This window comes from Sinocyclocheilus anshuiensis, unplaced genomic scaffold (assembly GCF_001515605.1).
Source record: "Sinocyclocheilus anshuiensis isolate Anshui unplaced genomic scaffold, SAMN03320099.WGS_v1.1 scaffold819, whole genome shotgun sequence".
Lineage (NCBI taxonomy): Eukaryota > Metazoa > Chordata > Actinopteri > Cypriniformes > Cyprinidae > Sinocyclocheilus > Sinocyclocheilus anshuiensis.
Window position 1 is genome coordinate 489,062 of NW_015548238.1, and position 27,318 is coordinate 516,379.

The 27,318-nt window shown below is 39.9% G+C and overlaps 1 protein-coding gene across 1 annotated transcript in view; it reads left to right on the plus strand.

The window, feature by feature from the left end:
• lrp1aa (low density lipoprotein receptor-related protein 1Aa) overlaps positions 1 to 27,318 on the plus strand; it is a 200,232-nt gene that overhangs the window by 115,768 nt on the left and 57,146 nt on the right. Inside the window, exons 36-51 of the mRNA XM_016442040.1 lie at positions 1 to 65; positions 1,290 to 1,424; positions 1,522 to 1,651; positions 1,747 to 1,873; positions 3,313 to 3,464; positions 3,756 to 3,880; positions 4,565 to 4,939; positions 11,814 to 12,003; positions 12,136 to 12,340; positions 14,862 to 15,054; positions 16,440 to 16,565; positions 19,028 to 19,156; positions 19,229 to 19,348; positions 20,078 to 20,191; positions 25,052 to 25,201; positions 26,062 to 26,184. Of these exons, the coding sequence (XP_016297526.1) occupies positions 1 to 65; positions 1,290 to 1,424; positions 1,522 to 1,651; positions 1,747 to 1,873; positions 3,313 to 3,464; positions 3,756 to 3,880; positions 4,565 to 4,939; positions 11,814 to 12,003; positions 12,136 to 12,340; positions 14,862 to 15,054; positions 16,440 to 16,565; positions 19,028 to 19,156; positions 19,229 to 19,348; positions 20,078 to 20,191; positions 25,052 to 25,201; positions 26,062 to 26,184 (2,459 nt within the window). The remainder of the gene's footprint in view (positions 66 to 1,289; positions 1,425 to 1,521; positions 1,652 to 1,746; positions 1,874 to 3,312; positions 3,465 to 3,755; positions 3,881 to 4,564; positions 4,940 to 11,813; positions 12,004 to 12,135; positions 12,341 to 14,861; positions 15,055 to 16,439; positions 16,566 to 19,027; positions 19,157 to 19,228; positions 19,349 to 20,077; positions 20,192 to 25,051; positions 25,202 to 26,061; positions 26,185 to 27,318) is intronic.

Below are 27,318 nucleotides of genomic sequence, written 5' to 3' on the forward strand. Positions count from 1 at the left end.
CAATCCCGATGCCCTTGTACCAGTTTCAGGCACATCACTCGCCGTCGGGATTGATTTTCATGCCGGTGAGTCTCAAAGCTCCTGATTTATAATGCAGATGTTTTCTGATGTACAATAGTGGTATAATATGAGCAGGTGTTAAACTGAGCAGGAAAAGACTGAAACTCATTCCAAATAAGAAACATTATGTTTGCCTGTCAGTAAACTGAATATATGTGAATAAGCTCCAGTATGGTAATTTCAGTTAGGGGGAAAATAAGCTTTTGGCTTCTCTCCTGAGGCCACAAGAGGGTGCTTCGAGCAAAATAGTATGCACGTTTCTTTGAAGCGTAATAAAATAACGTGACTATCTTTGAAAAAAAGTGCATAATGTTTAAAATAATGTTTATAAACCATATATAATTAATAAAGTTGCTTAAACAATTAGATTTGCATGGCTTTGTAAACATGCCGCTCTCTTGTGCGAGACGCAAGTGCAACGATAGATGTCCCTCTAGAAAATGTGATAAATATGCGTTCTGTGTGAACGGCTTGGTTTCAGTTTTGCCGTAAACAACATCTTTCTCCACACTGATGGGATAGGCTAACAAAAGCATCCAAATGCAATCAACATGTTTTTTAAAAGTTGAACTTACATTAATTTTGCATGGCTTTGTAAACATGCCGCTCTCTTGTGCGAGACGCAAGTGCAACGATAGATGTCCCTCTAGAAAATGTGATAAATATGCGTTCTGTGTGAACGGCTTGGTTTCAGTTTTGCCGTAAACAACATCTTCTCCACACTGATGCTCTCGTTTTCCGCAATATATGAATGAACAACGTATCAGCGCCGCATCTATTGGGTTCAACTGGATAGGCTAACAAAAGCATTCAAATGCAATGACACTTACATTGTCGTCGCATTAAGTGTGCCACTGATAAGGCTGCCTGACGGCTGACGCAGACCTAAAATTCGAATGCAACGTTTTTGCATTCGAATGTGGATTTTTTTTTTTAATTCGACGAATATTCGAAATTCAAATTTTTTTTGACAGCCCTAAAAAGGAGTGTTCAATAGCATATTGCGACATATTGGAATATTGAAATTTGTATCATGAATTGTAAAAATGTACTGGTTTCTGATATGTACTGGCATTTTGATATTGGGAAAACTGTAGTGGTCTCAAAGGATGCTATGCAGTTGAATGATGACCAAGTGTATATCTGTTTTTTGTTTGTTTGTATTTTTCCTGTAACTGTATGTAGTCTATTCTGTAATTCATATTCGTGTTCTTTCTATCGTTATATAGACAATGACACCATCTTTTGGGTTGACATGGGTTTGAGCACCATCAGCAGAGCTAAGAGAGATCAGACGTGGAGAGAGGACATCGTCACTAATGGCATCGGCCGCGTGGAGGGCATCGCTGTCGACTGGATCGCTGGTGAGTCTCAAGCACAGGCACTTTTGCCACTTTCAGGTGCATTCAGAGCTTTAATACAATACCGAGCACTACTGCCTTGTTCCTGTGTGTGCTGTAGGAAACATCTACTGGACGGACCAGGGCTTTGATGTGATAGAGGTTGCCAGATTGAATGGCTCCTTTCGATATGTGGTCATCTCCCAAGGACTGGATAAACCGCGGGCCATTACTGTACATCCTGAGAAAGGGTGAGATCTGAATAATGCTGACTTCCTGTCTTTTATTGTGCGTTTCTGCTCCATGAATGAAGCGGCACTCTCCTCATGGGGGGATGTGGGTGCAGGTATCTGTTTTGGACGGAGTGGGGACAGTATCCACGCATAGAAAGATCTCGTCTGGATGGATCTAACAGAGCTGTGCTGGTGAACGTCAGTATTAGCTGGCCCAACGGCATCTCCATTGACTATCAGGTGCATATGACACATTTATGTCAATTCTGTGTGAATATCATACTTTTAATCTCTAGTAAGCACTAGGGGTGTAACCATTGACTCTGACTTGACATTGACTTTATTGATGCATCGATTACAAATCCTGCCAATGCATAAATCTTGAAACATGGAATTTGAATCGTGAATCGTTTGCTTCAGTGAATAATTGATTTAAAATGCTTTTTTTTTTTTACATGAAAACCTCATGGCATTCTCTATAGGATAAACACATCAGGAGAAGCATTCCCATACTGTAATCATATGAATGCTCTTTAAAAATACAGAACTGGATCATTAATCAAGATCGAATCAAACTGAATAGCATTATGAATTGGACCTAATCAAATCATTCTGAATCTGCATTCCTGAACCAGATTGAAAATGAATCATGAATCTTGAATCAATCTACCCACAGTAGCATATTGCTAAGCTTATTTATGCAATAGTTTGATAAAAGCATAAAAGTATATAGTGACATATTGGGTGAGATCCATTTTAATTAGATTGATCACATTTTTATTCATAGTTTTATTTATTTATTTATTCAGTCATTCATTTATTTATAATGTTTTTCTCACTTTGTCCACCTTTTTCATCTGCCGCGGTGGTAAATACAACCCAGTCACATGTGAAACTCGTTCAAGAAATCACAGGTGGTGCAAAGGGACAGTTGACACCATTGCACAATTAAACTGGAATTGTGACATTTTCACTTGTAAATTAAGATAAAAAATAATGGAACTAGATAGTAAAGTTTGACAAGACAAACTTTGATGTTGGCTTGAGAAAGCCTGTTCAGAAAGTTAGAAGTAGATTTAATATCTGGAAGTTTGAAGATTTTACATTTGAAGCAGTTTTAAAAGCTTGAAGTTTGAAGGTTTTAAAGCCACTGTCTATCAGACAGGAAAATAGATAGATAGATAGATAGATAGATAGATAGATAGATATCATTTCTAGAATGAATTAGCACAATGTTTGCATGTTTTAGCATGTGTTATCACATTGCTAGCAGGTTTCTAGGATTATTTAACAATTTGTTAGCATGTTTAACATGATGATAGCATGTTTCTAGAATGAATTAGCACATTGCTACATGTTTTAGCATGTTGCTAGCAGGTTTTTCATGCATTAACACAATGCTGACAAGTTTTAGCATATCTCTAGCATGATTTAGCACACTGCTAGCATGTTTTAGCATGTTGCTAACATGTTTCTAGCATGATTTAACAAATCAGTAGATGGCTGCTGTTTGTGCTACAAGTCTAGATAAGCAGCTCACTAGAGTTTGGTAAAAAGCTGACATATTTGCAAATTACATGAAGAAATGTATTAGCAACTTCCTCTCATTAATAGACGACTCAGATGCATGCTAAACACAATAACACTGACTAAAGTTGTGGTCATTGTGTGTCGTGTAGGAGGGTTTGCTGTACTGGTGCGATGCGCGCACAGATAAGATTGAGCGCATTAACCTGGAGACGGGTGAGAACAGAGAGGTGGTGCTTTCCAGCAACAACATGGACATGTTCTCCGTATCTGTGTTTGAGAGCTACATATACTGGAGCGACCGGTCAGTGTGTGCTTGTACACTTTAAACCATTCATTCCTCATCACCAACATGATGATTAATCTACAGCATTGAACATTTTATAGAATTTTTAATACACCTTTATTTTATTTGCTATCCCTATTTAAAGAGCCTTTGAACTTAGTCTAACCAGATGATGTTAAAGCTGTAGTACCTAATTTTTATATGTTAAAAGTCTTACATGAACTATACATATGTAAATTGCACATTACAATTATTATTCTATTTATTTATTTAAAAATAAACAAATAAAAAAGCATATTATTTCTTTAGGACTCATGCGAATGGTTCAATAAAGCGCGGCAGTAAAGACAATGCAACAGATTCAGTAAGTCTGAGGACGGGCATCGGCGTCCAACTCAAAGACATCAAGGTCTTTAACAGAGCGCGACAACAAGGTGAGTGTCACATGACTTTGTTTTGTAAAGAACTTTGTTCTTGTTCTTTAACTTAATGTACTAAAATAACTAAAATGAAAACTTATATAAAAATTTATAAAATTATATAGACATAAAAAAACGATAACTAATAAATATGACAAAAAATACTAAAATCAAAATTGAAATGGAAAATACAAAAATAAAAGGTCATTTGAAATCTATAAGTATAAATAAATATATAAAAAACAATAAATCTCAATCTAAAAATTCTCAATGATACTAAACTAACATTGGTTTTGGTGTAATGTTTTATTGTTATAAATCTCTGCTTCTCTGCTTAATAGTATTTTAAAATCTTATGCTGTTTAAAATGTCATGTTGTGCGACTCCCTAAAACCCGAAACCTAATAACATTTATTTATTTATAATACTTTTTTTTACCTTAAATATATAATAATATCAACATTTAAACTATTTATATTCAGTTTTTTTTCCTCTATCTTTTTTCTTCATCGTTCAAAACAGCAGTTTTAAATAAAATAGTCAACCTGTTGATGTCTCAATTCCTGATTGATAAACTGAGTCACTAACTTTGCATACTGATTTCATGCTAATGCTAATATCACTGAATCTATGAAAAAGATTCTGATTATTTTCTTGGTTGCAGTATTTCTTAACTGTTTCATACAAATCTGTCTGCAGGAACTAATACCTGCAAGAACAACAATGGTGGCTGCCAGCAGCTCTGTCTTTACCGTGGTAATGGACAGCGAACATGTGCTTGCGCTCACGGAATGCTAGCCGAGGACGGTCAGAGTTGCCGTGACTACGACGGATACCTGCTGTATTCAGAACGCACGATACTAAAGAGTGTGCACTTATCAGATGAAAACAACCTCAATGCACCAATCAAACCGTTTGAAGATCCCGACCACATGAAGAACGTCATTGCGCTAACGTTTGATTACCGCGGTGGAGGCGGAAAAGGAGCCAATCGGATTTTCTACAGTGACATCCACTTTGGAAATATTCAGCAGATCAATGACGACGGGTCAAATGGGAAGACCGTGGTCGAGAGTAAGTTTCAAATAATGACATCTTTCTACTTTCTGCTTGCTCTGATTTTTCCTGAATGTTTTATCTGTGTCAGTGACCTATTTCTTCAAGGTTTCTGTCCATTGTCCTGCTTTCAGTCCTTTTAGTTCCTGTTTTTTTTTTTCAAAACCCCTTTCTGTCCATTACATTTTCACAGTGTTTCTGGAATGTTAGGATGAATATCACAAAAATAAATCAATAACATGCCTAACTCATATTTTAGTACCAGTTCAGGACATTTCCAGGCTGCATCCACAATCGGTCTATGGTTATTGTAATGAACTGTATTTCTTAGCATAACAAGCATGAACCAAGGGTATTATAGTTAACTAAAACTAAAAACATAAAAAAAAAAAATCATTACTTGAAAATAAAAAAAATGTTAACTGAAATAAATTAAAAGGACACCAGAGGAACACGTCATTGTCTTCTTCATCTTCATACAAGACCATTGTTTATGGAAACACCCGGCAAGCATGCTGAGTAAGCGTGTACCTCCATGTCAGGAGTTTTCTATTGATACCTGAGGATTTGCACGACTCGTGTGGTATGAGTGGGAGAGAAGCATGCGTGTTCAGTTCTCAAGGGAATAGAATGTGCTCATTGCGCTTATCTTAGGAATAGTAGTATGTGTGTTTGACTCACGGGAAAGCAGGATGTGCTCATTGTGATGCATTTGCGGTACTACCAAGAGCAGAGGTAAAGCTTGGCCGTTTACTCAAGATTATAGACGGCACTTGCATGAGCGTGTACACCTCTCGAGGGAGTTGAACAGGCTCAATTCAATGCTTTCGTGGAATCTAGTGTTTGAACAGAGCGTGTATGGCTCTCGGGGGAGCTAAATACATGCTGTGAGATGTGATTGTGCTGAGAAATGCCTCATGTGCTTGATTTGAGGGATGAGAATTGAGCGCCTACCACCTGTGGTTCGAGTCTTGTGGCTGCCAAGGCAGCTAGGCAGACCGATCACGTGGATTTTAGGTGGGGAATGGAAGGAATCTGACGGAAAGTGCTTTCCCTTTCAGGAATTCCTTGTTGTTTCTAATTCTTTATACAGAATATAAACTGTGTAATGTGAGATATCTATTATGAGTTGTTGGGGAATATACTGTATTATTCATAATATGCCCCCCTCTGATATCCACATTATTGGTGAGCATGATTGCACTCCCTTCATATTATGAGGCTAGTTGTGCTGAGTGGTTGCTCCCTAGAGCTCTGTTCTGAATGTAGGAGTGTGTTTAGTACTCCTCACTTTAGAAAGTCGTTATGCTGAGTACTCCACTCTCTAGAGCTCTGTGCTGCAAGTTGCTAGGCTCTCTGTGAGACTCCCTGAGCGGCACTTTAGGTTGAGCTTGTTGTGTTCCCCTCGCTTTTGAGGGTTGTTATGCTCTCTCTTGAGCCTCCCTGATAAGCTGCCCTTCAGGTTGAGCTTGGCAGTACTCCATTCGTTTTAGAGGGTCGTTATTCTGAGTACGCTGCTCCCTAAGGCAGTGAGCATAAAAGTACTCCCTTCACTTTGGAGGATCATTACACTGAGTGCTTGCCCCCTAGAGGTCTTTTCTTAATGTTGATTGAGCTTGGAGGATACTCGTCTCGTTTTAGAGAGTAGTTCTTGCAGAGCATTCTGTTCCTTAGAACTCTGTGCTTCGGCCATGCCAGGTTGTTATGTCCTTGATGGGCTGCCCTTAAGATTAAGCTTGGCAGTGCTTCCCTTGCTTCAGAGGGGTGCCAGTGAGTATGCTGCTCCCTAAGATAGTAAGCATAAGAGTACTCCCCTCGCTTTAGAGAGTCGTTATGCTGAGTGCTGGCTCCCAAGAGCCATGCTCTGTATGTAGGTTGAGCATGTTTAGTATTCCTCTTGCTTTAGAGAGATGTTATGCAGAGTATTCTGCTCCCTAAGAGCTTTGTGCTGTAGGTTGTTAGGCTCTCTGTGAGCCTCCCTAATAGGCAGCCCTTAAGGTTAAGCTTGCAGTGCTCCCCCTCACTCTAGGGGAGCATTCGCTGAGTGCTTAACTCCTTAAGGTGGTGAGCGTTATAATAATCCCCTCGTTGAGAGGGTTGAAATGATTAAGTATTCGCTCACGAGAGCTCTCAGCATGCACATGGTTGAGTAAGGTTTAGTACTCCTCTCACTTTTAAGAGTCATTTTATTGAGTACTATGCTTCCTGGAACTCAGTGCTGAGTATTCTGAGTGAGCATGATAGTAGAGGGTCATCAGGTTGAGTACTTGCTCCTGGGAGCTCTATCATGTGCATAGGTCGAGCAGTTTATACTCCACTCGCTTTAGAATAATAAGGGTAAGGGTACATGCCGAGTGCTTCGTGCCCTTTGAAAAATCCATGTTTATGGTAAGCGCACTCTGAACGCCTTGTGCACTTTCTAAAACCCATGTTTATGGTAAGGGTTATGCGCTGCGGCCTTTGAACCCTTTCTATGTGGCTCACCTTGGGTCCCTCTCTAGGCGTGTCATCACCATTGATGCCAACACCAGATGCTTCCCACATGGGCTGGGGTGCGGTCTTAGATGGCTGTCCAGCTCAAGGGATCTGGAGAGGTCTTGGAGAGGAGGAGAGAACTTGATTGGCACATCAGTTGCCCCAAACTGATGGCTGTAATTCTGACCCTGAAGTACTTACTTGAGCAGTTAACCTCGATTGAGAGATTCTGCCTCAGACAGACAGGTCATTGGTTACCCCATAGCTTCCCTGGGTGATTTAGGGGTAGGCATATGATCCAATATGAGGTGACAGGCCAGGGTCTGATAAAATGGTGAAACCTAGACACCTGGCCATATCCCCTTAAAGGAATCAAATCTTGTATATCTGTTTCCAAGCCTTTTTGAGCTGTGCTCTGGGACCAAGCTCCCTTCTGCTCGGTCCTTAGCAGGCATGTATTTTAGGGTATGTGGCTCTAGATTTTGGCCGAACGGGATAGTGTCACTGACAGCCGCTGATGCTTCCGAGGGGCAACTCCAATGGTGTCCCTGTGAAGTTGGTGCTTAGTGCTTGCCTGAAGTAATATGGCATGCACTCCCCTCAGCATGGCAGCGTGGGTATTTCGTTCCCCATAGCATCCGCTAGAGGACGCAGTGTGAGTTCCCTTGAAAGGGAATGTCTCACATTACGCATGTAGCCATGGTTCCCTGAGAGGGAACGAGATACTGCGTCCCTTCACCATGCCTTGGGGATGCCTGCTTCATCTCCTTCAGATGAAGAAGTGGATGACGTCTTTTTATACTATGGTCGTACAGGTAGTGATGTCATAGGCTGACGCCGGCCAATGTTCCACATAGCGTCCGCTAAAGGACGCAGTGTCTTGTTCCCTCTCAGGTAACCATGGTTACATGTGGTAACCATGTTGGCTTCCTTGTGCTGAAGTGAAAAGGTTGGTCTGGCTGAAACTACAATCAAAACCAGATTCATTATACATCCTTTAGTTTTATTTACTCTTATTTTAGGCAGAAATGTGATTTAAGGTTAAGCTTGCAGTGCTCCCCCTCGCTAGGGGAGCATTCGCTAAGTGCTTAACTCCTTAAGGTGGTGAGCGTTATAATAATCCCCTTGTTGAGAGGGTTGAAATTATTAAGTATTCGCTCACGAGAGCTCTAACCTGAGACGTTTTTTTTTTCACATTTTAAGAACTTTATGATACCATTATAGCTATTTTGCAGTTCCCAAAATAAGTCCATGTGTTTGAGTATGCAGTAGTGTTTTGATTGCAGCACCTTCCTGTTCAACTCTCCATTACCAGCTCACAGCTGGAGAGAAAACAACGCAAAGACTGAATAACTGCTGTAGCCGGCGGACACACAATCAAACCGGTCAGGGAAAGTCTGAAGTCACGGCCAGCTCCTCTGTGAGAACACAATAAACTCATTCTTTCATAAGACATTGGCTCTCACAGCAGGAGAACTGAGCAAAGAAAGATGTGCATATCTGTTTATTCTTCTGTTGCCACAAACACCATATGAATGAAGGATAATCATGAAAATTGCAAACTCTCGACCAAAATGCCTCCTCAAAGAATGTTGGCTTCCTTGTGCTGAAGTGAAAAAAGTTGGTCTGGCTGAAACTACAATCAAAACCAGATTCACTATACATCCTTTAGTTTTATTTACTCTTATTTTAGGCAGAAATGTGGTTTTGAACAATAGTGTTTGTAGAGTCCCACCCTGTTCAAATATATTATCCATTTGTTTTTACTGTTTAGTGGCAAATTTACACATTAAATTCATAGTTTGCAGCTCACTTACAGTATATGGAGGACCCCGAAATGTAGTCATGTAGTATTTATTGACTGGTTTAATCCAGACAGATATGCTCCAGTGGGCCAAATTGCATATTTTTCTCTATTTGTTATAGTAACATTTAAGGTGGTTTTCTTTATTTTTCTGAAGAGCAAATGTTAATGTAGAAATCAAACTTTTAATATACTTTAGTACTTTAAATAGATAAAGTATGCAATGTTCTGGACTTTCAGTCATCATTGAGAGCTCATATGATTTAACTGCTAACTAAGCAAAATAGTTGAAATATCAACCAGGAATGTTGTACGTCAAATATCATACTCATCTGAAAGAGTTTAAATAGAAAAATAATGAAAAAATAAAGTGTTATATTTCATCAAATAATCAGAGGTCTTAAACTAGTCTTCTTTTTGCATTTAAAATATGTATTCTTTTTGGCTTTTTTATATGTGAAATGCTTTTTGTTTTCTTACCGTGTGGTTTTGATTACACTGGCTATGAACTGTTTTGTAATTAAAGCCAGATGTAAATCTAGCAAAAAATATATATATTTTAAAAGTCCGTGAAAGTGATTTTGTGCCTCTTTGGGATGGCACAATAAAGCGACGTTCACTTGCAGAACGTAAGCTTCTAGAGGGCACATAAGTCTGAAGTAATGAATTTAGAAAGGGGTGCAGAGCCAGTGGTGGTTTTGTAGAAGACCTGCCAAGAGAGTATTGCAATAGTCCAGCCTGGACAGAACAAGAGCTTGAACAAGGAGTTGTGAAGCATGTTCCGAAAGAAAGGGCCTGATTTTCTTGATGTTGAATAAAGCAAATATGCAGGACCAGGCAGTTTTAGCAATGTGGTCTGAGAAAGTCAGCTGATCATCAATCATAACTCCAAGGTTTCTGGTTGTTTTTGAAGGAGTTATGGTTGATGTGCCTAATTGGATGGTGAAATTGTGATGAAACGATGGGTTTGATGGAACCACAAGTAGTTCTGTCTTGGCAAGGTTGAGTTGAAGGTGATGGTCCTTCATCCAGCAAAAAATGTCTGTTAGACAAGCTGAGATGCGAGCAGCTATTGTCAGATCATTTCAGCAGGTTTCACTTTAAAATCAGTGCTGTCTCTTTAAAACGTGATGCATATGACGCGGCTCTGACACATATCGGATTTTCTCCCAACTCTTTACGGTCATTTAAGACTTTATAACTCATTTAAGACTACGTTTACAAGGTAACTCGCCAAAAGCACGCATTTTGACATAATTGTGTGTTTTTTCGTGCATTGAAGCACTACTGGTGAGCTGTCTGAAGCAGCTCAGCATCTGTGTACAGCCGAACGAGCAGCCTTTCAAACTATACTTCACTGCACTGTGTCGCCGCATTCTCGTGTTATGAAGAATAAAGAAGGGAAAAGTTAATCTTCCGAAATGAAGCAGAAAAATCTTCTCTGTTAAAAGTTATTAGAACCGTGTCTAGGGGCAAGCTGGCCATCACACTGCTCTGACCTTATCAGTCCGTTTGTATCCTATTATTTTATTCGCTCTTGATCTTGTCTTCGGAAAAGATTATTTTATTCGCTTATATCAGAAACAGCAAATCTCTTTAAAAACTGGCTGTTGTTTTCACTTCATTGCATTGTTATAATTCGTAAAAGTTGTACCCGCCAACTGGCGACTGACACTGTTACATCACCTGCCAACTGGCGACTGGCACCGTTACATGGACTCGCCAATGCTGATTTTTACTCGCATTTGGCGCCTGGCGAGTGTTAATTTTAGGTCCTGTATATGCGACGGAAGTCATTGCAGAAACGGAGGGTGCCGTCCTGCTTCAGAACCATCACGATTGGGCTTGACCACGGGCTGCGTGATGTTTCTATCACCCCCAACTTCAGTATTTGTTGGATCTCTTCCTCTATAGCTCGCCGACGAGCCTCAGGGACGCGGTAGGGCCGTTGCCTGACGACGACCCCCGGCGGCATCCGGATGTCGTGCTGCAGGACTCCGGTCTGCCCGGGATGCGAGGAAAACACATTGGCGAACTGACCGACCAGGTGCTGCAGCTCCCTCTTCTGGGCAGCCGAGAGGTGGGGGTTGACGTCAACAACCACGGGGTCAGAGACGGCGAGGGCTGCGAGCTGGTCTCTAGTCCCCACCCACTTCTTCAGCAGGTTGATGTGGTAGAGCTGCTCGGCTCTCCTCCTCCCTGGCTGGCGCACACGGTACGTCACCGGCCCAATCCTTTCCAGCACCGTATAGGGACCCTGCCAGGCTCATCCCGCGGCGAGGGAGCCGCTGGCCTGCTTACTGGTCGTGGGGCACCCTCCGGTGCGCGCCACTCCTGGACCACCCTCCGGGGAAACGGCGGCGCTCGCTCCCCAGCATCCCGATGTTGGGACGCTGCTGTCTGTGGGAGAAATGAGAGGGCGAGTTAGTGCTTAGTTGATGCTGCTTCGGGACGCTCGTCACAATATATATATATATATATATATATATATTTATATATGTACAGTATGTGTATATACTGTATATGTATGTATGTGTGTGTGTGTGTGCACATGTATTTAATTTATTTATTTATTTATTTTTAAATGTTTTTCCCATCTGTTTGTGTCTGCAGATGTTGGGTCAGTGGAAGGGTTGGCGTATCATCGGGCCTGGGACACTTTATACTGGACCAGTTACACCACGTCCACCATCACCCGTCACAGTGTGGACCAGAGCCGCTGGGGTGCTTTTGACCGGGACATTGTAGTTACCATGTCAGGAGATGACCACCCACGGGCTTTCGTTCTGGATGAATGTCAGAGGTGAGATTTTCATTTCACAACATACTCATAGAAAGGGATGTCATGTTGCTTTTAGGATGGCACTAGTAATACATAAAGATGCTGTTACACTCGATGTTTGTCATTGACTCACACTGCTCTGCTGTTCACCAGCTTGATGTTTTGGACCAACTGGAATGAGCAGTCGCCTAGTATCATGCGCGCTCAGCTGTCTGGAGCCAATGTCCTGGTGATCATTGGCAGTGACATCCGCACTCCCAATGGACTCGCCATCGACCATCGTGCCGAGAAGCTCTATTTCTCAGATGCTACGCTTGATAAGATTGAGCGCTGCGAGTATGATGGCTCCCACCGTTATGTAAGTTAGAACTTGCACCCATTAGTGTCCATTTTGCTTAACTTGCACCATGACTCAGTCAAATCCCAATGCGTCCAGACCAGACATAATTGCGATGTGCAGATTGCATTTTGATAGCGAGTGAAATCTCACTAGTCCAAAAACGTAGCTGTACAGCAGGGTCAGAAATGAACTTTTCCATTAATTTGCTCCTGTAATTGATTTCCAGGGAATTTATTTATTTATTTTACCTTTGTAAGGGCAATTTTTTAATTACCTTATTAAATTAATAATTACCTTATTAAATGTATTTCTGTAGTCTTGTTGGATTGAGTCTCCACACCAGATAATAAGATCCAGCCCCGGATGCCAGATCCTGTCAGAAAGTTTCCGTTTTGTCTGGTACCCAAAAATGTATTAACAGTCTTCTATCATCCTAGAAGTTGCCTGAGAAAGCCTGACAATTAAACAATCTTAATTGTGTGTGTTTCAATGTCCAGACTCCATCTGACCAGCACAAATCCAACAAGTGCTATTATACCATTATTATATGAACTGCTTCACAACAACATCCCATAAAACCTTGAATTTCCATAAACATTCCCTCTTATCTCATATTTGTGAAGACAAACATTTCATTTAACTCCACAGTCATAAGATTAAACAATAATAGAAAAGCACTATAAGCAAAGAAAAAAATATAAAAATAATTATTGAATTAATGAATGAATGATTAAATGATAAATAATCAAATGATAAACTACATGAATGGCTAATGATTATAAATGATTGTAAGATTATAAATGAATAAAAATGAGGAAATAAAATGCAGCTCAAATGGATGGTTGTTCTCTTGAAGCAAAACACGCATTTGAGGATCATTGTGGGAAATGGCTAGTCATATTCTGGCTACACAGCAAAACTAGCTAAGAAAAAGAGCAAAGAACATTTCTCATCACTGAAGCGGTCCAAGACTTCAGTTCGCAAAAACTCCTGTTATAATCACTGAAGCGGTCTACACTGAGAAGTCAATCTCTTACTTCCATCGTATGATGACAGTCAGTCAGATGATAGCATGATGATAGTCAGTTTTTTTAGTGGTGACTAGTCTGATTGCCTCTGAATGGCCATTGCATTCATAAGCACAACAGAAGCGAGTGTGATTGCTTATTTTGTTTATGATTGTATTGTGAACAATCAACACTTTTCATTCAGATTTTGATTTCTCACAACTTGTGTGCTTTTTCTGGGGAGTGAACATGAACACGTAATCGTGCATACAAACCAAGGTCAAGATTTTCATTAAATAAATTAATTTTCAATCTGTTTTTCACCAAACCTTATTGTATACCCCTGAACTCTTGGAATATACGACAACATGGGGTCATTCTGTGATACTTGTGCGTGTTTTTCTAAAAGCTTGATGCTGGTCGCTATTCACTGCCATTATATGGACGAGCGCTAGCAGGACATTTCTTTAAATTTCTCCTTTTGTGATCTGAAATAGAAAGGCATAATAAACGAATAATTTTTTAGTAAATGATTGTCACGGTTGCCTTCTGTGGCGAAACGAAGAACGAGGAGACGTGGGATAAACTCAAAGTAACTGTCTTTAATCATCCAAGACGAGGTAAAACAAGGCAGGCAGGGACACACAGGAAACACAACATCAACGTTCAATACCAGACGCTAAACGGGAAACAACACAGGGCTTAAGTAATAGGGATTAACTAGATAATTAAACAAACACAGGTGGAGACTAATGAACTCATAATGAAACAATGAGGACAGGAACATAACCAAATATGGGCATAAAGAAACATGAGGGAGAAACTTGAGGGAGGAAAACACAACACAAGACAGGAACACAGGCCTGCCAATGATGACTTAATTTTCATTTTTGGGTGAATTAGGGTGAATAGCTGTAATAGATTTAGTTTAATTGTGCAGGGGCATCTTGAGTTTAGGGGCATTTTAGTGGCATGTTTGCCCCTGTTCATTTTCAAATTAAACACTGTTTTTTGGTTCTTTTTGTATCATCTTTTCACCTTCCAAGAGAACAGAAAAAATACTCACTGGTTCTTGACTCAAACTTGACTAAAGCAAAAGTTTGATTTGTGAATTTCTGTGACTGATTTAGTGAAGTTCTTTGACAATACAATGTAAAAAGTGATAAATTAAATTAATTCCGATTCAGAATTTTTGGTGACCTTGATATTGCCCATTTTAGTTTTATGAATTCGTTCATTTAAACACTTTTTGCTTATTAAAATTAAACTATTAAAACAGAATCCAGAAAAAATTTACATTAAGAAAAATGGAATTGAGAGAAAATAAATAAATAAATAAAATTTTAAAAATAAAATAAAGCAGATTTTACAGGCCCCTGAATAATGTTTTTCCCACCGACTGAATAATTCCAGACAGAAAGTTTGGAAGAATAATTTCATTTAGTCTCAAATGGAGATATCAAAATGGAAAATTGAATTTGATAATTTCTAAAAACCGAATGGTTTCTTTCTATCTGTTTCGGCGTCTGTAGGTGGTCCTGAAGAATGAGCCAGTGCATCCTTTCGGTTTGACCGTGTACGGTGACCACATCTTCTGGACAGACTGGGTGCGCAGAGCCGTCCTCAGAGCTGACAAGTATGTTGGAGGAGACATGAAGGTGTTAAGAGCTGATATCCCACAACAGCCAATGGGGATCGTCGCTGTGGCCAACGATACGAATAGCTGTGAGTGAACGGCTGTAAGGGCAGCATGGTCAAGAGTACTCTCAATCAGCTGCGTGAGAGAGCGATTGCCTTACACTGTCCTGTCATCTCAACCATGTAATTATGTGCCAAAAGTAATCTGTGATTGTCACAGAACCGAGAAGAACTCTATAACGCTTGGGAATGACACACTCACACACAATCAATATCATTCATCATGCTTATCCAAGTGTGAAAGAAGCAATTCTCAAGCACTCAAACCCCTAAAGAAAGCATCTCTGCCTACTCTGAAGCCCCCATTTACTGTCTGCCAACCAAAATGTTAACCCAACCGAAACCGAATATATAGCCAATAATGATAGGTTTGAAAAAACTAAGGTATTTTTTACAATTAAATGCCCCGTTTTATTTGGGAATATGAAGTAAAAGTAAAACCTCTTATCCTTAAATTATCATATCCTGGAAAACAGGACTTTTCTGTCTTTAGAAATAAAATTTTTAGTACTGTGTTGACCATAACATGGCCACGAAAAACTGAATTATGACAAGAAACATGATTTCAGTTAATTCCTTAATTACACTTTGTCTATCACATTTTTTTTTCCTTTCTTTCTTAATTTCTTTCTTTGGAAGAAATTAATATATTTATTCAGCAAGAATGTGTTAAATTCATCAAAAGTAACAGTAAATACTTTAAAACAGATTTCTCTTTCAAATAAATGCTGTTCTTTTGAACTTTCTATTCATCAAATAATCCTGAAAAATAGTTTATAGTTTATATTTAATTCTAATAGTTTAGTTTTCAGATATTTTTGAATATTCATGAACTAATCTATTATGGATAATGTGTTGAATGACTAAATGTTTTTACTGTAGAGCCCTGAATTAAGCACCCAAATTCTCATCACTGCAATGCAAAAAATCGATTTACTGTAATGCATAAAAGTAGAAAACACTTTATTATATACATTTTTACAATGAATTAAATGCATGGTACAATTGTTCTGCCATTTATGATGATTTAAATAATATGTATTACAGCAAAATGTAATAATATATCAACCCCCCACCCCACCCCCCTTTTTGTGGTGAAATGTGACAACCTTTTTTTTTTTTGACCCTATAAGTAGACTTCTGCAGCATGGCTGTGTAGAAACTTTCATCTGCATACCGCTGAGAGAACTACTGTTTGAGTGTTTACATCTGTGTGCTGTGAATAGGAAATAGTTTTCTGTAAATCTGTGTGCGCAAGTGGGTAGTGGGTTATTTGTATCTGTTTGTGTGTTTCATGAAGGGCTGCATAACAAGTAGACATAATGCTTCTTATGACTTCTCAATGTCAAGAGCTTCTGGGGATGCTAAATTCCTGTGTATGTGTGTGTGTGCTTGTTTGTGTGTGTGTGCAGGTGAGTTCTCGCCCTGTCGGGTGAATAATGGAGGCTGTCAGGATCTGTGTCTGCTCACATCAGATGGACGGGTCAACTGTAGCTGCCGTGGAGAGAGGAAACTGCTGGAGGATAACACCTGCATAGGTGAGACACCGCTGACCAATCACAGGCTTCATACGTCATGTAGACATATATGCATATGCAAGCATTGTTATTAGAATACAGTGTTCATTGTTAACTGACTATATGGAGATGAACAGAGCCTCGAAGCAGCTTTATACAGAGGCAGCATTAATGTTCCTGCTCAAAAACACAGTGACAATAGTGAGTAAATTAGATCACTGATATGAACCAAAACTGAAAATCTCATCCATCTCTGGGAGACCTGGTGGAATAAACACTCTTAGAAACATATTGCTGTTGCTACTTTAAATGGATAGTTAAAAAAATGGAAATTTTGTCATCATTTTGTAAAAACTAGGGCTGCCTCCGACAAAAGATGTTTATAGTCGACTAATCACGTTTATGTTCATTTAATTAATGTGTTCAAGCGCACACATAAAGCTTGCCGCCAAGCACCCGCAAAAGTAATGACTATGAATGTGTCGGAAAAAATAGCAAGGAGATATTTGAATTATTTATTAATAAACCAGTGTTTTCTGATTCAGTGTCCGCCGCAGAGATGAAGTTGACAATGCAGACTCACCAGTGGACATAATCAGATAATATTTGTTTTTAATATGAATTGGTTTATTTCAAAGGAGACATTTCAAGATTTCTGTAGATATATTTCACATGTCTGGGAGGCAAGTAGCTGCTACGCTGAGTTTCAGTTCATTTTTGTGCTGCGCTCCAGTTCATGGAGACCGAGACGACAGAAAGCACATCCTGTTTGTTTTCTTTGTTTTACAAAAGCACAACGTCTTGTTGATATTGTGAGTGTACACAAATAAAAGTAGACCCTTGACAGTTTTGAATCATGTACAGTGGGTACGGAAAGTATTCAGACCCCCTTAAATTTTTCACTCTTTGTTATATTGCAGCCATTTGCTAAAATCATTTAAGTTAATTTTTCTGAATACTTTCCGTACCCACTGTATTACTCTGTAACAGCAAAAATGACAGTGTGTTTTAAGTTGTTTTGTCTGTTATCAGAAAAAAAGCAAGCGATCGCGTTGGCGCCTCCATGTCATGCAGTAGCGCGCTATAGCTTCCACACTCCGCAAAACACTTGAATATGCGTCTAATAGCACCCATTTATCTAGGGTAACATTAGAGCGAGTGGCCCTGTAAAGTTAGTACTGCTTCCATGTTTCACTTTCAAATGATAAGCCATATTTGAGGTGATGAATGATAGGCGAACGTTTGGATTTCCTGTCTGATATACTGTAATTACCTCGATCTGTCCGTCACAGACACAGACAGTTTTTTTCTGCGGATAGCCAATATAATTTTAGTCGACTAAGCCTCTTCTTGTCGACTAACATTTAGAGGGGCAGCCCTTACTTAAAATTTTTGTTCATCTTCGAAACACAAATTAAGATACTTTTAATGAAACTTCGAAGTTTTCTGCCTCTCTATTAGAAGTTCTTTCCACCAAAAGTTTTAAGCTTCAAAAAGTTCATAAAGGGATCGTAAAAATATTCCATGTGAATCAAGCAGTTTAATCCAAGTCTTTCGAAAAGACACAATCACTTTATATGATTTTAAACTTTTTTTTCCACAAAAAAACAAAAAGTGAAAAAAAGGTGACGTGACGTGGCCAAGTATGGTGACCCATACTCGGAATTAGTGCTCTGCATTTACCCATCCAAAGTGCACACACACAGCAGTGAACACACACACACCGTGAACACACACCCGGAGCAGTGGGCAGCCATTTATGCTGCGGCGCCCGGGTAGCAGTTGGGGGTTCGGTGCCTTGCTCAAGGGCACCTCAGTCGTGGTATTGAAGGTGGGAGAGAGCGCTGTACATTCACTCCCCCCACCTACAATCCCTGCCGGTACGAGACTCGAACCCACAACCTTTGGATTACGAGTCCGACTCTCTAACCATCAAGCCACGACTTCCCCTGATCAATGAACAAGAATGGAGCCCACGGAATCTCAAGCATGTTTGTACTTTCTTATGGATTGTTCAAAACATTTCGGCGCCACTCAGAAAAATGCATATAAAGTAAAATGTCTGCATTTAATTGTGTTGATATCTAATCCTAAAGCTGTTACTAATCTAATCAATTACTCACCAAAAACAATATATCAGTGGACCAGAGTGGTCACTGTTTTTGGACAAAACATCAATACAATACATTAGGAAGTTGTGATCGACATGCTTGTATTCCATGTTTGAAGGATTGTACTATCTTAAAGGGGTCATATGATGCTTTTTTAAAGATCATTATTTTGTGTATTTGGTGTAACAGAATATGTTGACATGCTTTAATGTTCAAAAAACACATTCTTTTTCAAATACTGTACATTATTGTAGGTCCTCTATGCCCCGCCTCTCTCAAACGCTTCGTTTTCTACAAAGTCTCCAAAGAGAAAGGAAAACTTGAAATCGCATCATATGACCCCTTTAATAGTTGCCATCTTGTGTCTCTCAGCTCAGAACACGTCATGCAGCAGTATGGATGACTTTGAGTGCGGGAATGGAGACTGCATCAAATACACGCTCACCTGTGACGGCATGGCCCACTGCAAAGACAAGTCAGATGAGAAACAGTCCTACTGCAGTGAGTGTGTGTGTGATATTCTGGAGGCGGTTATGAAGGCCTCCCACTCTAATGGTCTGTGTTTGTGTTCAGCTAACCGTGTGTGTAAGAAGGGCTATAATCGCTGTGTGAACGGACGCTGTGTCGGCCACAGCTCCTGGTGTAATGGCCGAGATGATTGCGGGGATAACTCTGATGAACTCTTCTGTAATGGTAAGACCAACTGTTCATACACATCATATACTGAACATCTGTAATGCTGCAGCCTAATCTTCAAATCCAGCCTGACGGCCCCTTTGAATTCTATAGCTTTCAAACTTTCTAATGTTGTAAAGTTTTGTTTTCCCCTTCCCGCTTTATTATAGTGCTGGTGTTTTTGTCTTTTGAATTGTAGAGCTCTTTGGTTCAACTGATGCTGATGTTAGACCTCCTACAAAAAGTAAAGTGAAACATAAAAAGATTATACTTTATGTGTGAACCGTCATATTTTGCCCCAAAATCAAAGGCAAATTAGAAATTATAATGGTTCTGAACATTTGGTCAGTTTCGAATATTGGAGTTTTGAATATTGTTTGACTAGTCTGATTGCAGCAGATGACCAGAGAATTTATAAGGAACATACAGTATTTGTCATTGTGCTGAATGAATGAATTTAAATTAAAAACTAAAAATGTTGCATTTCAGTAATTATTTGGAGAAGAGAATGAAATCAGTATTGAGAACAATGGGAATAAAAAAAAGAAAAAAAAAATAATTAAAAAAAAGAAAAAAAAGAATTGGGGTTGGGGGGTTCAGTGTGCTAAATTATCATGGAAATATTATCATTGTGCAAATATTATTGTTATGGTCCTAAAAATATGTTTCCTTCCTTATTATTAGTATTACTCTTATTTCTTTAGCTCATGACTTTGTGAGTTTATGCACTTTTTGTTTGTGTTCCAGCAACCCTGTGCACAGCGGATCAGTTTCAGTGTAGAGATGGATCATGTGTGTCAAACTCCAGTCGCTGTAACCAGGTGCTGGACTGTGAGGACGCCAGCGATGAAATGAACTGCTGTAAGTTTGTTTATTAATTCATTAATTTATTTACATGTAGATGAATAATAATATTCAGCCTTTTGCGTAAAGTTCAGACTTGGATTAGTAAATGTGCACATGCAGAATAAAGCATTAATTTGTGTTTTTTGAGCAGGGTTGGAAGGTTACTTTTAAAATGTATTTCATTACAGATTACAAAATACATCCTTAAAATATTTTGTAACATATTTCATTAGATTACTCAAGTTTAGTAACTTAATCTAAATACTTTGGAATGCTTAAGGTAAGGAGCCTTTTAACTTTGATGTCTTGTTTTTGTTAACCACCTCTAAATAAAAATGGGTGGCATGAATGCATTTAAATAAATTATAAATTCATAAATAATATGATGATATTAATGTTTTAAATATGACATCTTGAAAACATTGAACATTGAAATATGAAATGATTGGGGGGGGGGGTAAATTATATTTGGTGGCAGATCACTTTGTTAATGAATGAGTAGTGGAGTCATTCGATTCGTTCAAAAGGACTGATTCATTAAGGAATTAAACAAGTGATTTTATGAATGAAATTGAATAATTTGCTTGGCCGATTCGTTCAAAACATGGATTCATTCAGGAACCAAACAGCACTGTGTTGCTCACAGATGCGCAAATCTTCTGCTGTGGTTGTATTTTGAAGGCAGTGGTTGCATTAAGTGCAAATAGCAATAGATGCTACTTACACTAAGTGAAAATAGTATATTTTCTTTGCTACAGATGCTGTTTACACTAAGTGCAAATAGCCATAGATTATATTTACACTATGTAAAAAGTATTTTACAGATATTTGGCAGATATTTGCACCTCAATGTTGTAGTACATTATAAAACAGTATGCAATAATAACCCTACCACTATACCCCAAAAAACACTTTATTATTAAATACCCATGAGGCACTTTATTTCCACTTTTTGAATATTTCCTTTATTTTTATTGAAAATAAATGCCTTTCTGATCTGATATGTGATGGGAAAAGGGAGAAGAATGTGAGTTGAACAAGTTTGGCAAAAGGCGGATTCGAACTCAGGTTGATCGCGTCAAAAGTATATCGTCACAGGTCTTTTCCCTACGCCACTGCTACTGTTATTGAATATGCTTATTTTTAAGGATTCTTAAAATTCTTTAAAAAATTCTTTAAAAAAAACTGCCGAAAATATATGGCGCACTGCACCGCCCAGCAGTATTCAGTGCGCCAGTTTCACTTTCCCTCTAGGTGTCGTCAGTGCATTGTTTGACGCTCCGCTCGACCAAGTCTGCTCAAATAACATGCCGACAGGAAATTTAGTGTACTTGTCCGTGTTTGCAGTAGCGCTACTGTGCTGTAACATGGCAACACTGGTAAAATGACGCTACCCTCTCATTCAATGATCTGCTGCCTGCTATGCTCTGCTCACATGCTCTGATAATAATAGCTTTGTAGGACTATACATTATTTGGATAATTAGTCAAAAAAAGTTATATCTGATTATGTTGCATAGAACTGAAAAAAAATAATATATTGATATTTAATATTAGCATATTTTCTGTCCAATTTTATTGTGTTACTTTGAATAAAAGTGTGGTTATTTTATACATAGTTTTAAATACTTAACTGTGACATGTAATTCAGTTTGGACTTTGTTTTCCTAATGCACCGTTCCCCTTCATTGAGTTAATTGTGTCATTCTGTTCAGGTGTGTGTAATTAATTATCCTTGTTTGGTCTGTGTATTTTAGTTCCTGTGTGTTCATTTATAGTTTGTCCGGTCTCATCAACATCAACGTCTGCGTTTATACTACCCTGTGTGTTGGATTAAAGACTTTATAAACCTTCTTTTTCATTTTCAAGTGTTTATTGTTAGCATTGTAGCTGTGACAGAAGACTGGACCCCCAAAAAAGACAGAAAGAACAGTGTGATTTAACCCGTTTTTATTTTCGTTTCATCACGGTTTCTTTTGTTAATTTTTTTTCCGTTATGGATCACTTTGCCGCTGTCCACCTGCTCTGCCTTGAGCAGGGGTACCGCTCCCTCGAGGAGCATGTTGAGGAATTCCTTGGTCTCGCCCATCAGACCACTTTCCCAGATGACTGCCTGTGCTCGTTCCTGCACGCCGGATTGAAGGACTGCACACGAGTGCAGGGTCCTCGACATACCTGTCAACACTCCCGTTTTTCCTGGGAGTCTCTCGTATTTCACACCTATCTCCCGCCCCCCTCCCGTTTTGTTATTTCTCCTGGGAAACTCGCGTAATTTGTGTGGCAAATTCCTACCTCGTTATATGAATAATCACATCAATATATTATTCCAAGGTTGTCCAGTTGCCAGATCTTGTATGAAACGCATCCTACTCACACAATCGCGACATCATACAAATTTTGTTTACTGGACTTGGACACTCTTTTTCAGTTTGGAGAGTTAGAGACTTTGCTTCCCCTAAGCCTGCCTGATTCTATTCATCTGTCTGATTCGCTGGTCCCTCCCAGCCGCCCTCTCCCACCTCCTCTCCAAACTGCCCTAAGATACTTTTTATTTTTGCTTGGATTTTGTGGATTTCTGCAGTCTCCACAGGCCTCAGCCACTCCTGCTGTCTAGTCATCTCTATCCCCAGTCAGTTCCTCTATTTCACCTCCTCTCGGTGGTGGCCGGGAGTCTTTGTTTCCTGGACCTGAGGAGCCCTTGGCTCTGCCTCTGGCTTCAGATGACTCCGCTCCACCTCGTCCCGCCGTCCTGACTCCTGCGCCTGCACAACTCCCACCCTTGATTCCGGCGTGGACTTTCGGCCTTGCTGGGCTCCCTCGGTCAGTCGGCTCCACCTTGGTCAGACTTTGCCACACCTCCGCTGCAGACTTACGGGCCATCCGCTGCTCACCGGCCCTCCACCCCTTCGGCTACAGCCCGCTCCACCCTCCCTCAGGCTCCATCTCCTTCCTCAGTCGCTCCAGCTCTCCCTCTGGCCTCTGGATCCCCACCTACATCTCGGGCGATCGTCGCTACTACTCCGTCGCAGCCACCTGGATCCTCGGGTCGCTCCACCTCCTCGGCTCTTTGTCTGCACTGTGGGCTCCACCTCCATCGTTGTCGTCACCTCGTCATCGTGGTCTAATGGTTAGAGAGTTGGTCTTGTAAACCGAAGGTTGCGAGTTCGAGTCTCAGGTCCGGCAGGAATTGTTGGTGGGGGGAGTGGATAACCAGCGCTACTTTGCCGCTGTCCACCTGCTCTGCCTTGAGCAGGGGTACCGCTCCCTCGAGGAGCATGTTGAGGAATTCCTTGGTCTCGCCCATCAGACCACTTTCCCAGATGACTGCCTGTGCTCGTTCCTGCACGCCGGATTGAAGGACTGCACACGAGTGCAGGGTCCTCGACATACCTGTCAACACTCCCGTTTTTCCTGGGAGTCTCTCGTATTTCACACCTATCTCCCGCCCCCCTCCCGTTTTGTTATTTCTCCTGGGAAACTCGCGTAATTTGTGTGGCAAATTCCTACCTCGTTATATGAATAATCACATCAATATATTATTCCAAGGTTGACCAGTTGCCAGATCTTGTATGAAACGAATCCTACTCACACAATAGACAGATCATACAATTTTGAAACCATTTGTGACCTCAACCTGGCAAGCTACAACTCAGTTGCACTGTTGATATCTGTGCATGTTGTCGGGGGAAGTTGAATCAAGCATCACTGGTAGAAATGGCATTAGAAAGCTCAGGTGGTGCTAAGGTGAAAAAAAAATACTAAATATAGCTGCAAATTCAACAACAGCTGGACGGAGGAATATAATTTCTTATCGCAAAGCAGCGTTGACAATTCCCACGCTTTTTGCAAAGTGTGTCACGTTTATTTTAGTATCGGACACGGTGGGAAAAATTAATGCTGCACAATAAATCACAATGCCCCAAACCCGCAGTCGGAGAACCAGAGCCCACCGTGACTGAAGCGACTGAGCCTGCCATCGCCCTGGAGCCTGAGCCGACTGATGCGTTTGACCAAGTGTGTGATTCTAGTGGCACTTTCACTTTCATCCCATGGCGGTGTGTGTTCCCATCACATTTTCCATCACACATTTGCTCCTCCCTCCAGCAACGCCACCATGGAGCGCAGTCCTGGCTGTGGCCTGGGTCTCCTGCTCAAGGCTCCTCCCTGGATTTTGTTTGTCGTCCTCCTCCCGAACCTCCTCCTGCATCTCTCTGCTGGAGTGCCTGCCCTTCGCCAACCCTTCACCATCTCCTCATCCTCCCCGCCGCGTCAAGGGGGTCATATGTCACATGTCATTCAGTTTGGACTTTGTTTTCTTCATGCACTGTTCCCCTTCATTGAGTTAATTGTGTCATTCTGTTAAGGTGTGTGTAATTAATTATCCTTGTTTGGTCTGTGTATTTTAGTTCCTGTGTGTTCAGTTCTAGTTTATCCGGTCTCGTCAATGTCAACGTCTGCATTTATGCTACCCTGTGTGTTGGATTAAAGACTGTATAAACCTTCTTCTTCTTCTTAGTGCATTACATTACATGTATTTTGTTACTCCCCAACCCTGTTTATAAGTACTGATAAACAGCCACTATTCTAGTAATATGCATGCTAATAAGCAACTAGTTAATAGTGAATAGTGTTCTCAAAAAGACAATGTTACCAAACATGTTACCAAAAATACAATAATTTTAACACATCCCTCGGTTCATAAAAGCGAACAGCTCACATATTGCAATAAACTGAAATAAATCTGCATTTATCATACTTTTGTAAAAGTTTATCCATAACCGAAATACACATGGTAGCAAGAGATTTCTTGAATGTTGTACATACTGTTCTATTGTTTCTTAAGCATTTGTCTTATGTCTTATGTCTTGTTTTTCAGTGGTCTCTGATTGTTCCAGTTATTTCCGTCTGGGTGTGAAAGGCTTCACCTATCAGCGGTGTGAGTTCACTACGCTGTGTTATGCTCCATCATGGGTCTGTGACGGCGCAAATGACTGTGGAGACTATTCAGATGAGAGAAACTGCCCAGGTGAACACAAGGGTACTTCAGCTGTGTGCTGCATTTTAGACCCTGTGAAATGGGTGTCTTTCCTGGTCCCTTTTTTTCTGGCTTTTCCTTTTCAAGCAATGAAAATATATTTTTTTTAATTATTAATTTTTATTGAAATCTCTGAATTTTAGGCTATTGGAAATCTGAGCACAGTTTAAGATATTTGCTTAATGAAATGTCCTCTGAAACTCTAGAAAAGACATATTTCTGAGATGCAGAGCATTGCTCTCCATGTAATCTCATCACTGTCTATCAGAAAGGATAGTTATTAAACAGGTCTTATTTACATTTACATTTACATTTAGTCATTTAGCAGACGCTTTTATCCAAAGCGACTTACAGTTGGGGGATACATAAAGCGATTCTTCTTAAAGAGGCAGCAGGGAAGGGCATAAATATACTTAAGTGCCTTGGTGATTTCGTTGCTCGGTGAAGTCGCGCAGGTAAAGTCGCAGGTCTTTACACTCGTTGGTCTTCACACGAGGAGGCCTGAACGCTTCCGCTGATGCTTCCGCGTCAGCGCACAGACATCAGATAAATACACAGTCTAGGATACTAAAGTGAAAACAGCTGTGGCCGCCTTCTAATTAGCACAGCCAATAGTCTATAGCAGGGCAATTCCTCAAATCAAAACTACAGTTCGCACTTAAACGCAGGAAGGGAGCAATTAAATTACACGCGCTCCTTCTTAGCCGAGGGCAATTATTATAATTACCAGAAAGTGCAATCAAAAATACAAACGCAAACAAAAATGTATAATATATATACATTCCACTTAAAGAAAGAAAATATCACACACAGCCTCAAATTCTACTCTTTTGTTTCTTTTCACTCATCAGATAAGAAAAAGAGAAAGTGCCCGTCAAACTTCTTTGCTTGTCCCAACGGTCGCTGTATCCCTATGAGCTGGACCTGTGATAAGGAGAACGACTGTGAGAGCGGAGATGACGAGGCGCACTGCGGTGAGTTACACGTGTATTTGTATTTCTGTCATCATGGAGACTTATACTGTCCCCTAACACTTCACTACCCCTAATTTTTGCCATTTTCATTTGCACATTATTTATTATTTATTTAGCATTATTAATAAACATATAGTATGTTTATTAAGCGGCTCTCCACATGGACGGTTGGCTACTCCTTAAATTTAATATTCAAAATGGGGACATACTGTAGATTTTTTTGTTTTTATGTAAAGCTCAATAAAATAGACATATCCTAACCTAAAACCTAAAAAACAAACTAGGATAAAAAGACAATTTTAGGGTATATAAGAAAACATTATTTATTAATGGAAAAACAGCATGAAGTGATTAAAATTGTAATTGTATTAATTCAAAACAAGATGAAATAGTACATTTTAAAGTGTAATGAATAGCATGACTAAAGAATCACAGAGAGTAGTAACAGGCATATGGGAAAACCAGAATCCAAATGCATGAAGTTTAATAATAATAATAATAATAATACAGAAAATACAGAAACCAAGAAAACAGAACTATATACTAACTTAACATACTTAACTGTATGCATTGTTTCATTGTTCTCTGTTTTTTTGTAACCGTAAGTCCGTAAGTTTTGCCTCTTTGTCGCCACCTCTGTTTGAAATCCTGGAATTGCAGCTTTGTGCAGAATTATCTAGCTTGCGTGGGTTGTGAGTCGGCTCGGCTGCAGCGCGGATTAATCAAATTGAGGAGTATGTGTGGCAGTCAGTCACTGCACCGGTGTGGATATTTACTGTACTTCACAATCACAGATTCTAGCCTACATCTTGGAATATGACCCAAATAAGAATTTCTTTGTAATCCCAGGCTATCTGTAATCAGAAACACATTTATAACTGTAACATTTCATAAACACATAATCCTTTCTGGATTACAATCCGTCATCAAAATGATAAGTTTAATTATTTTGGCTACTGTGAGAAAAGGCTATAAACGATCCTCCACCTGCAGGATCCTCACATGCGATAGCCTACTAGCCGGGACAACTTCTTAATGTTTACAGACGTGACGTAATGACAGCAGCATGCTCGAATTTCCCGCGAAAACCTACCCGTACCACTCAAATTAGAAAACATTATTATAAACTAACCG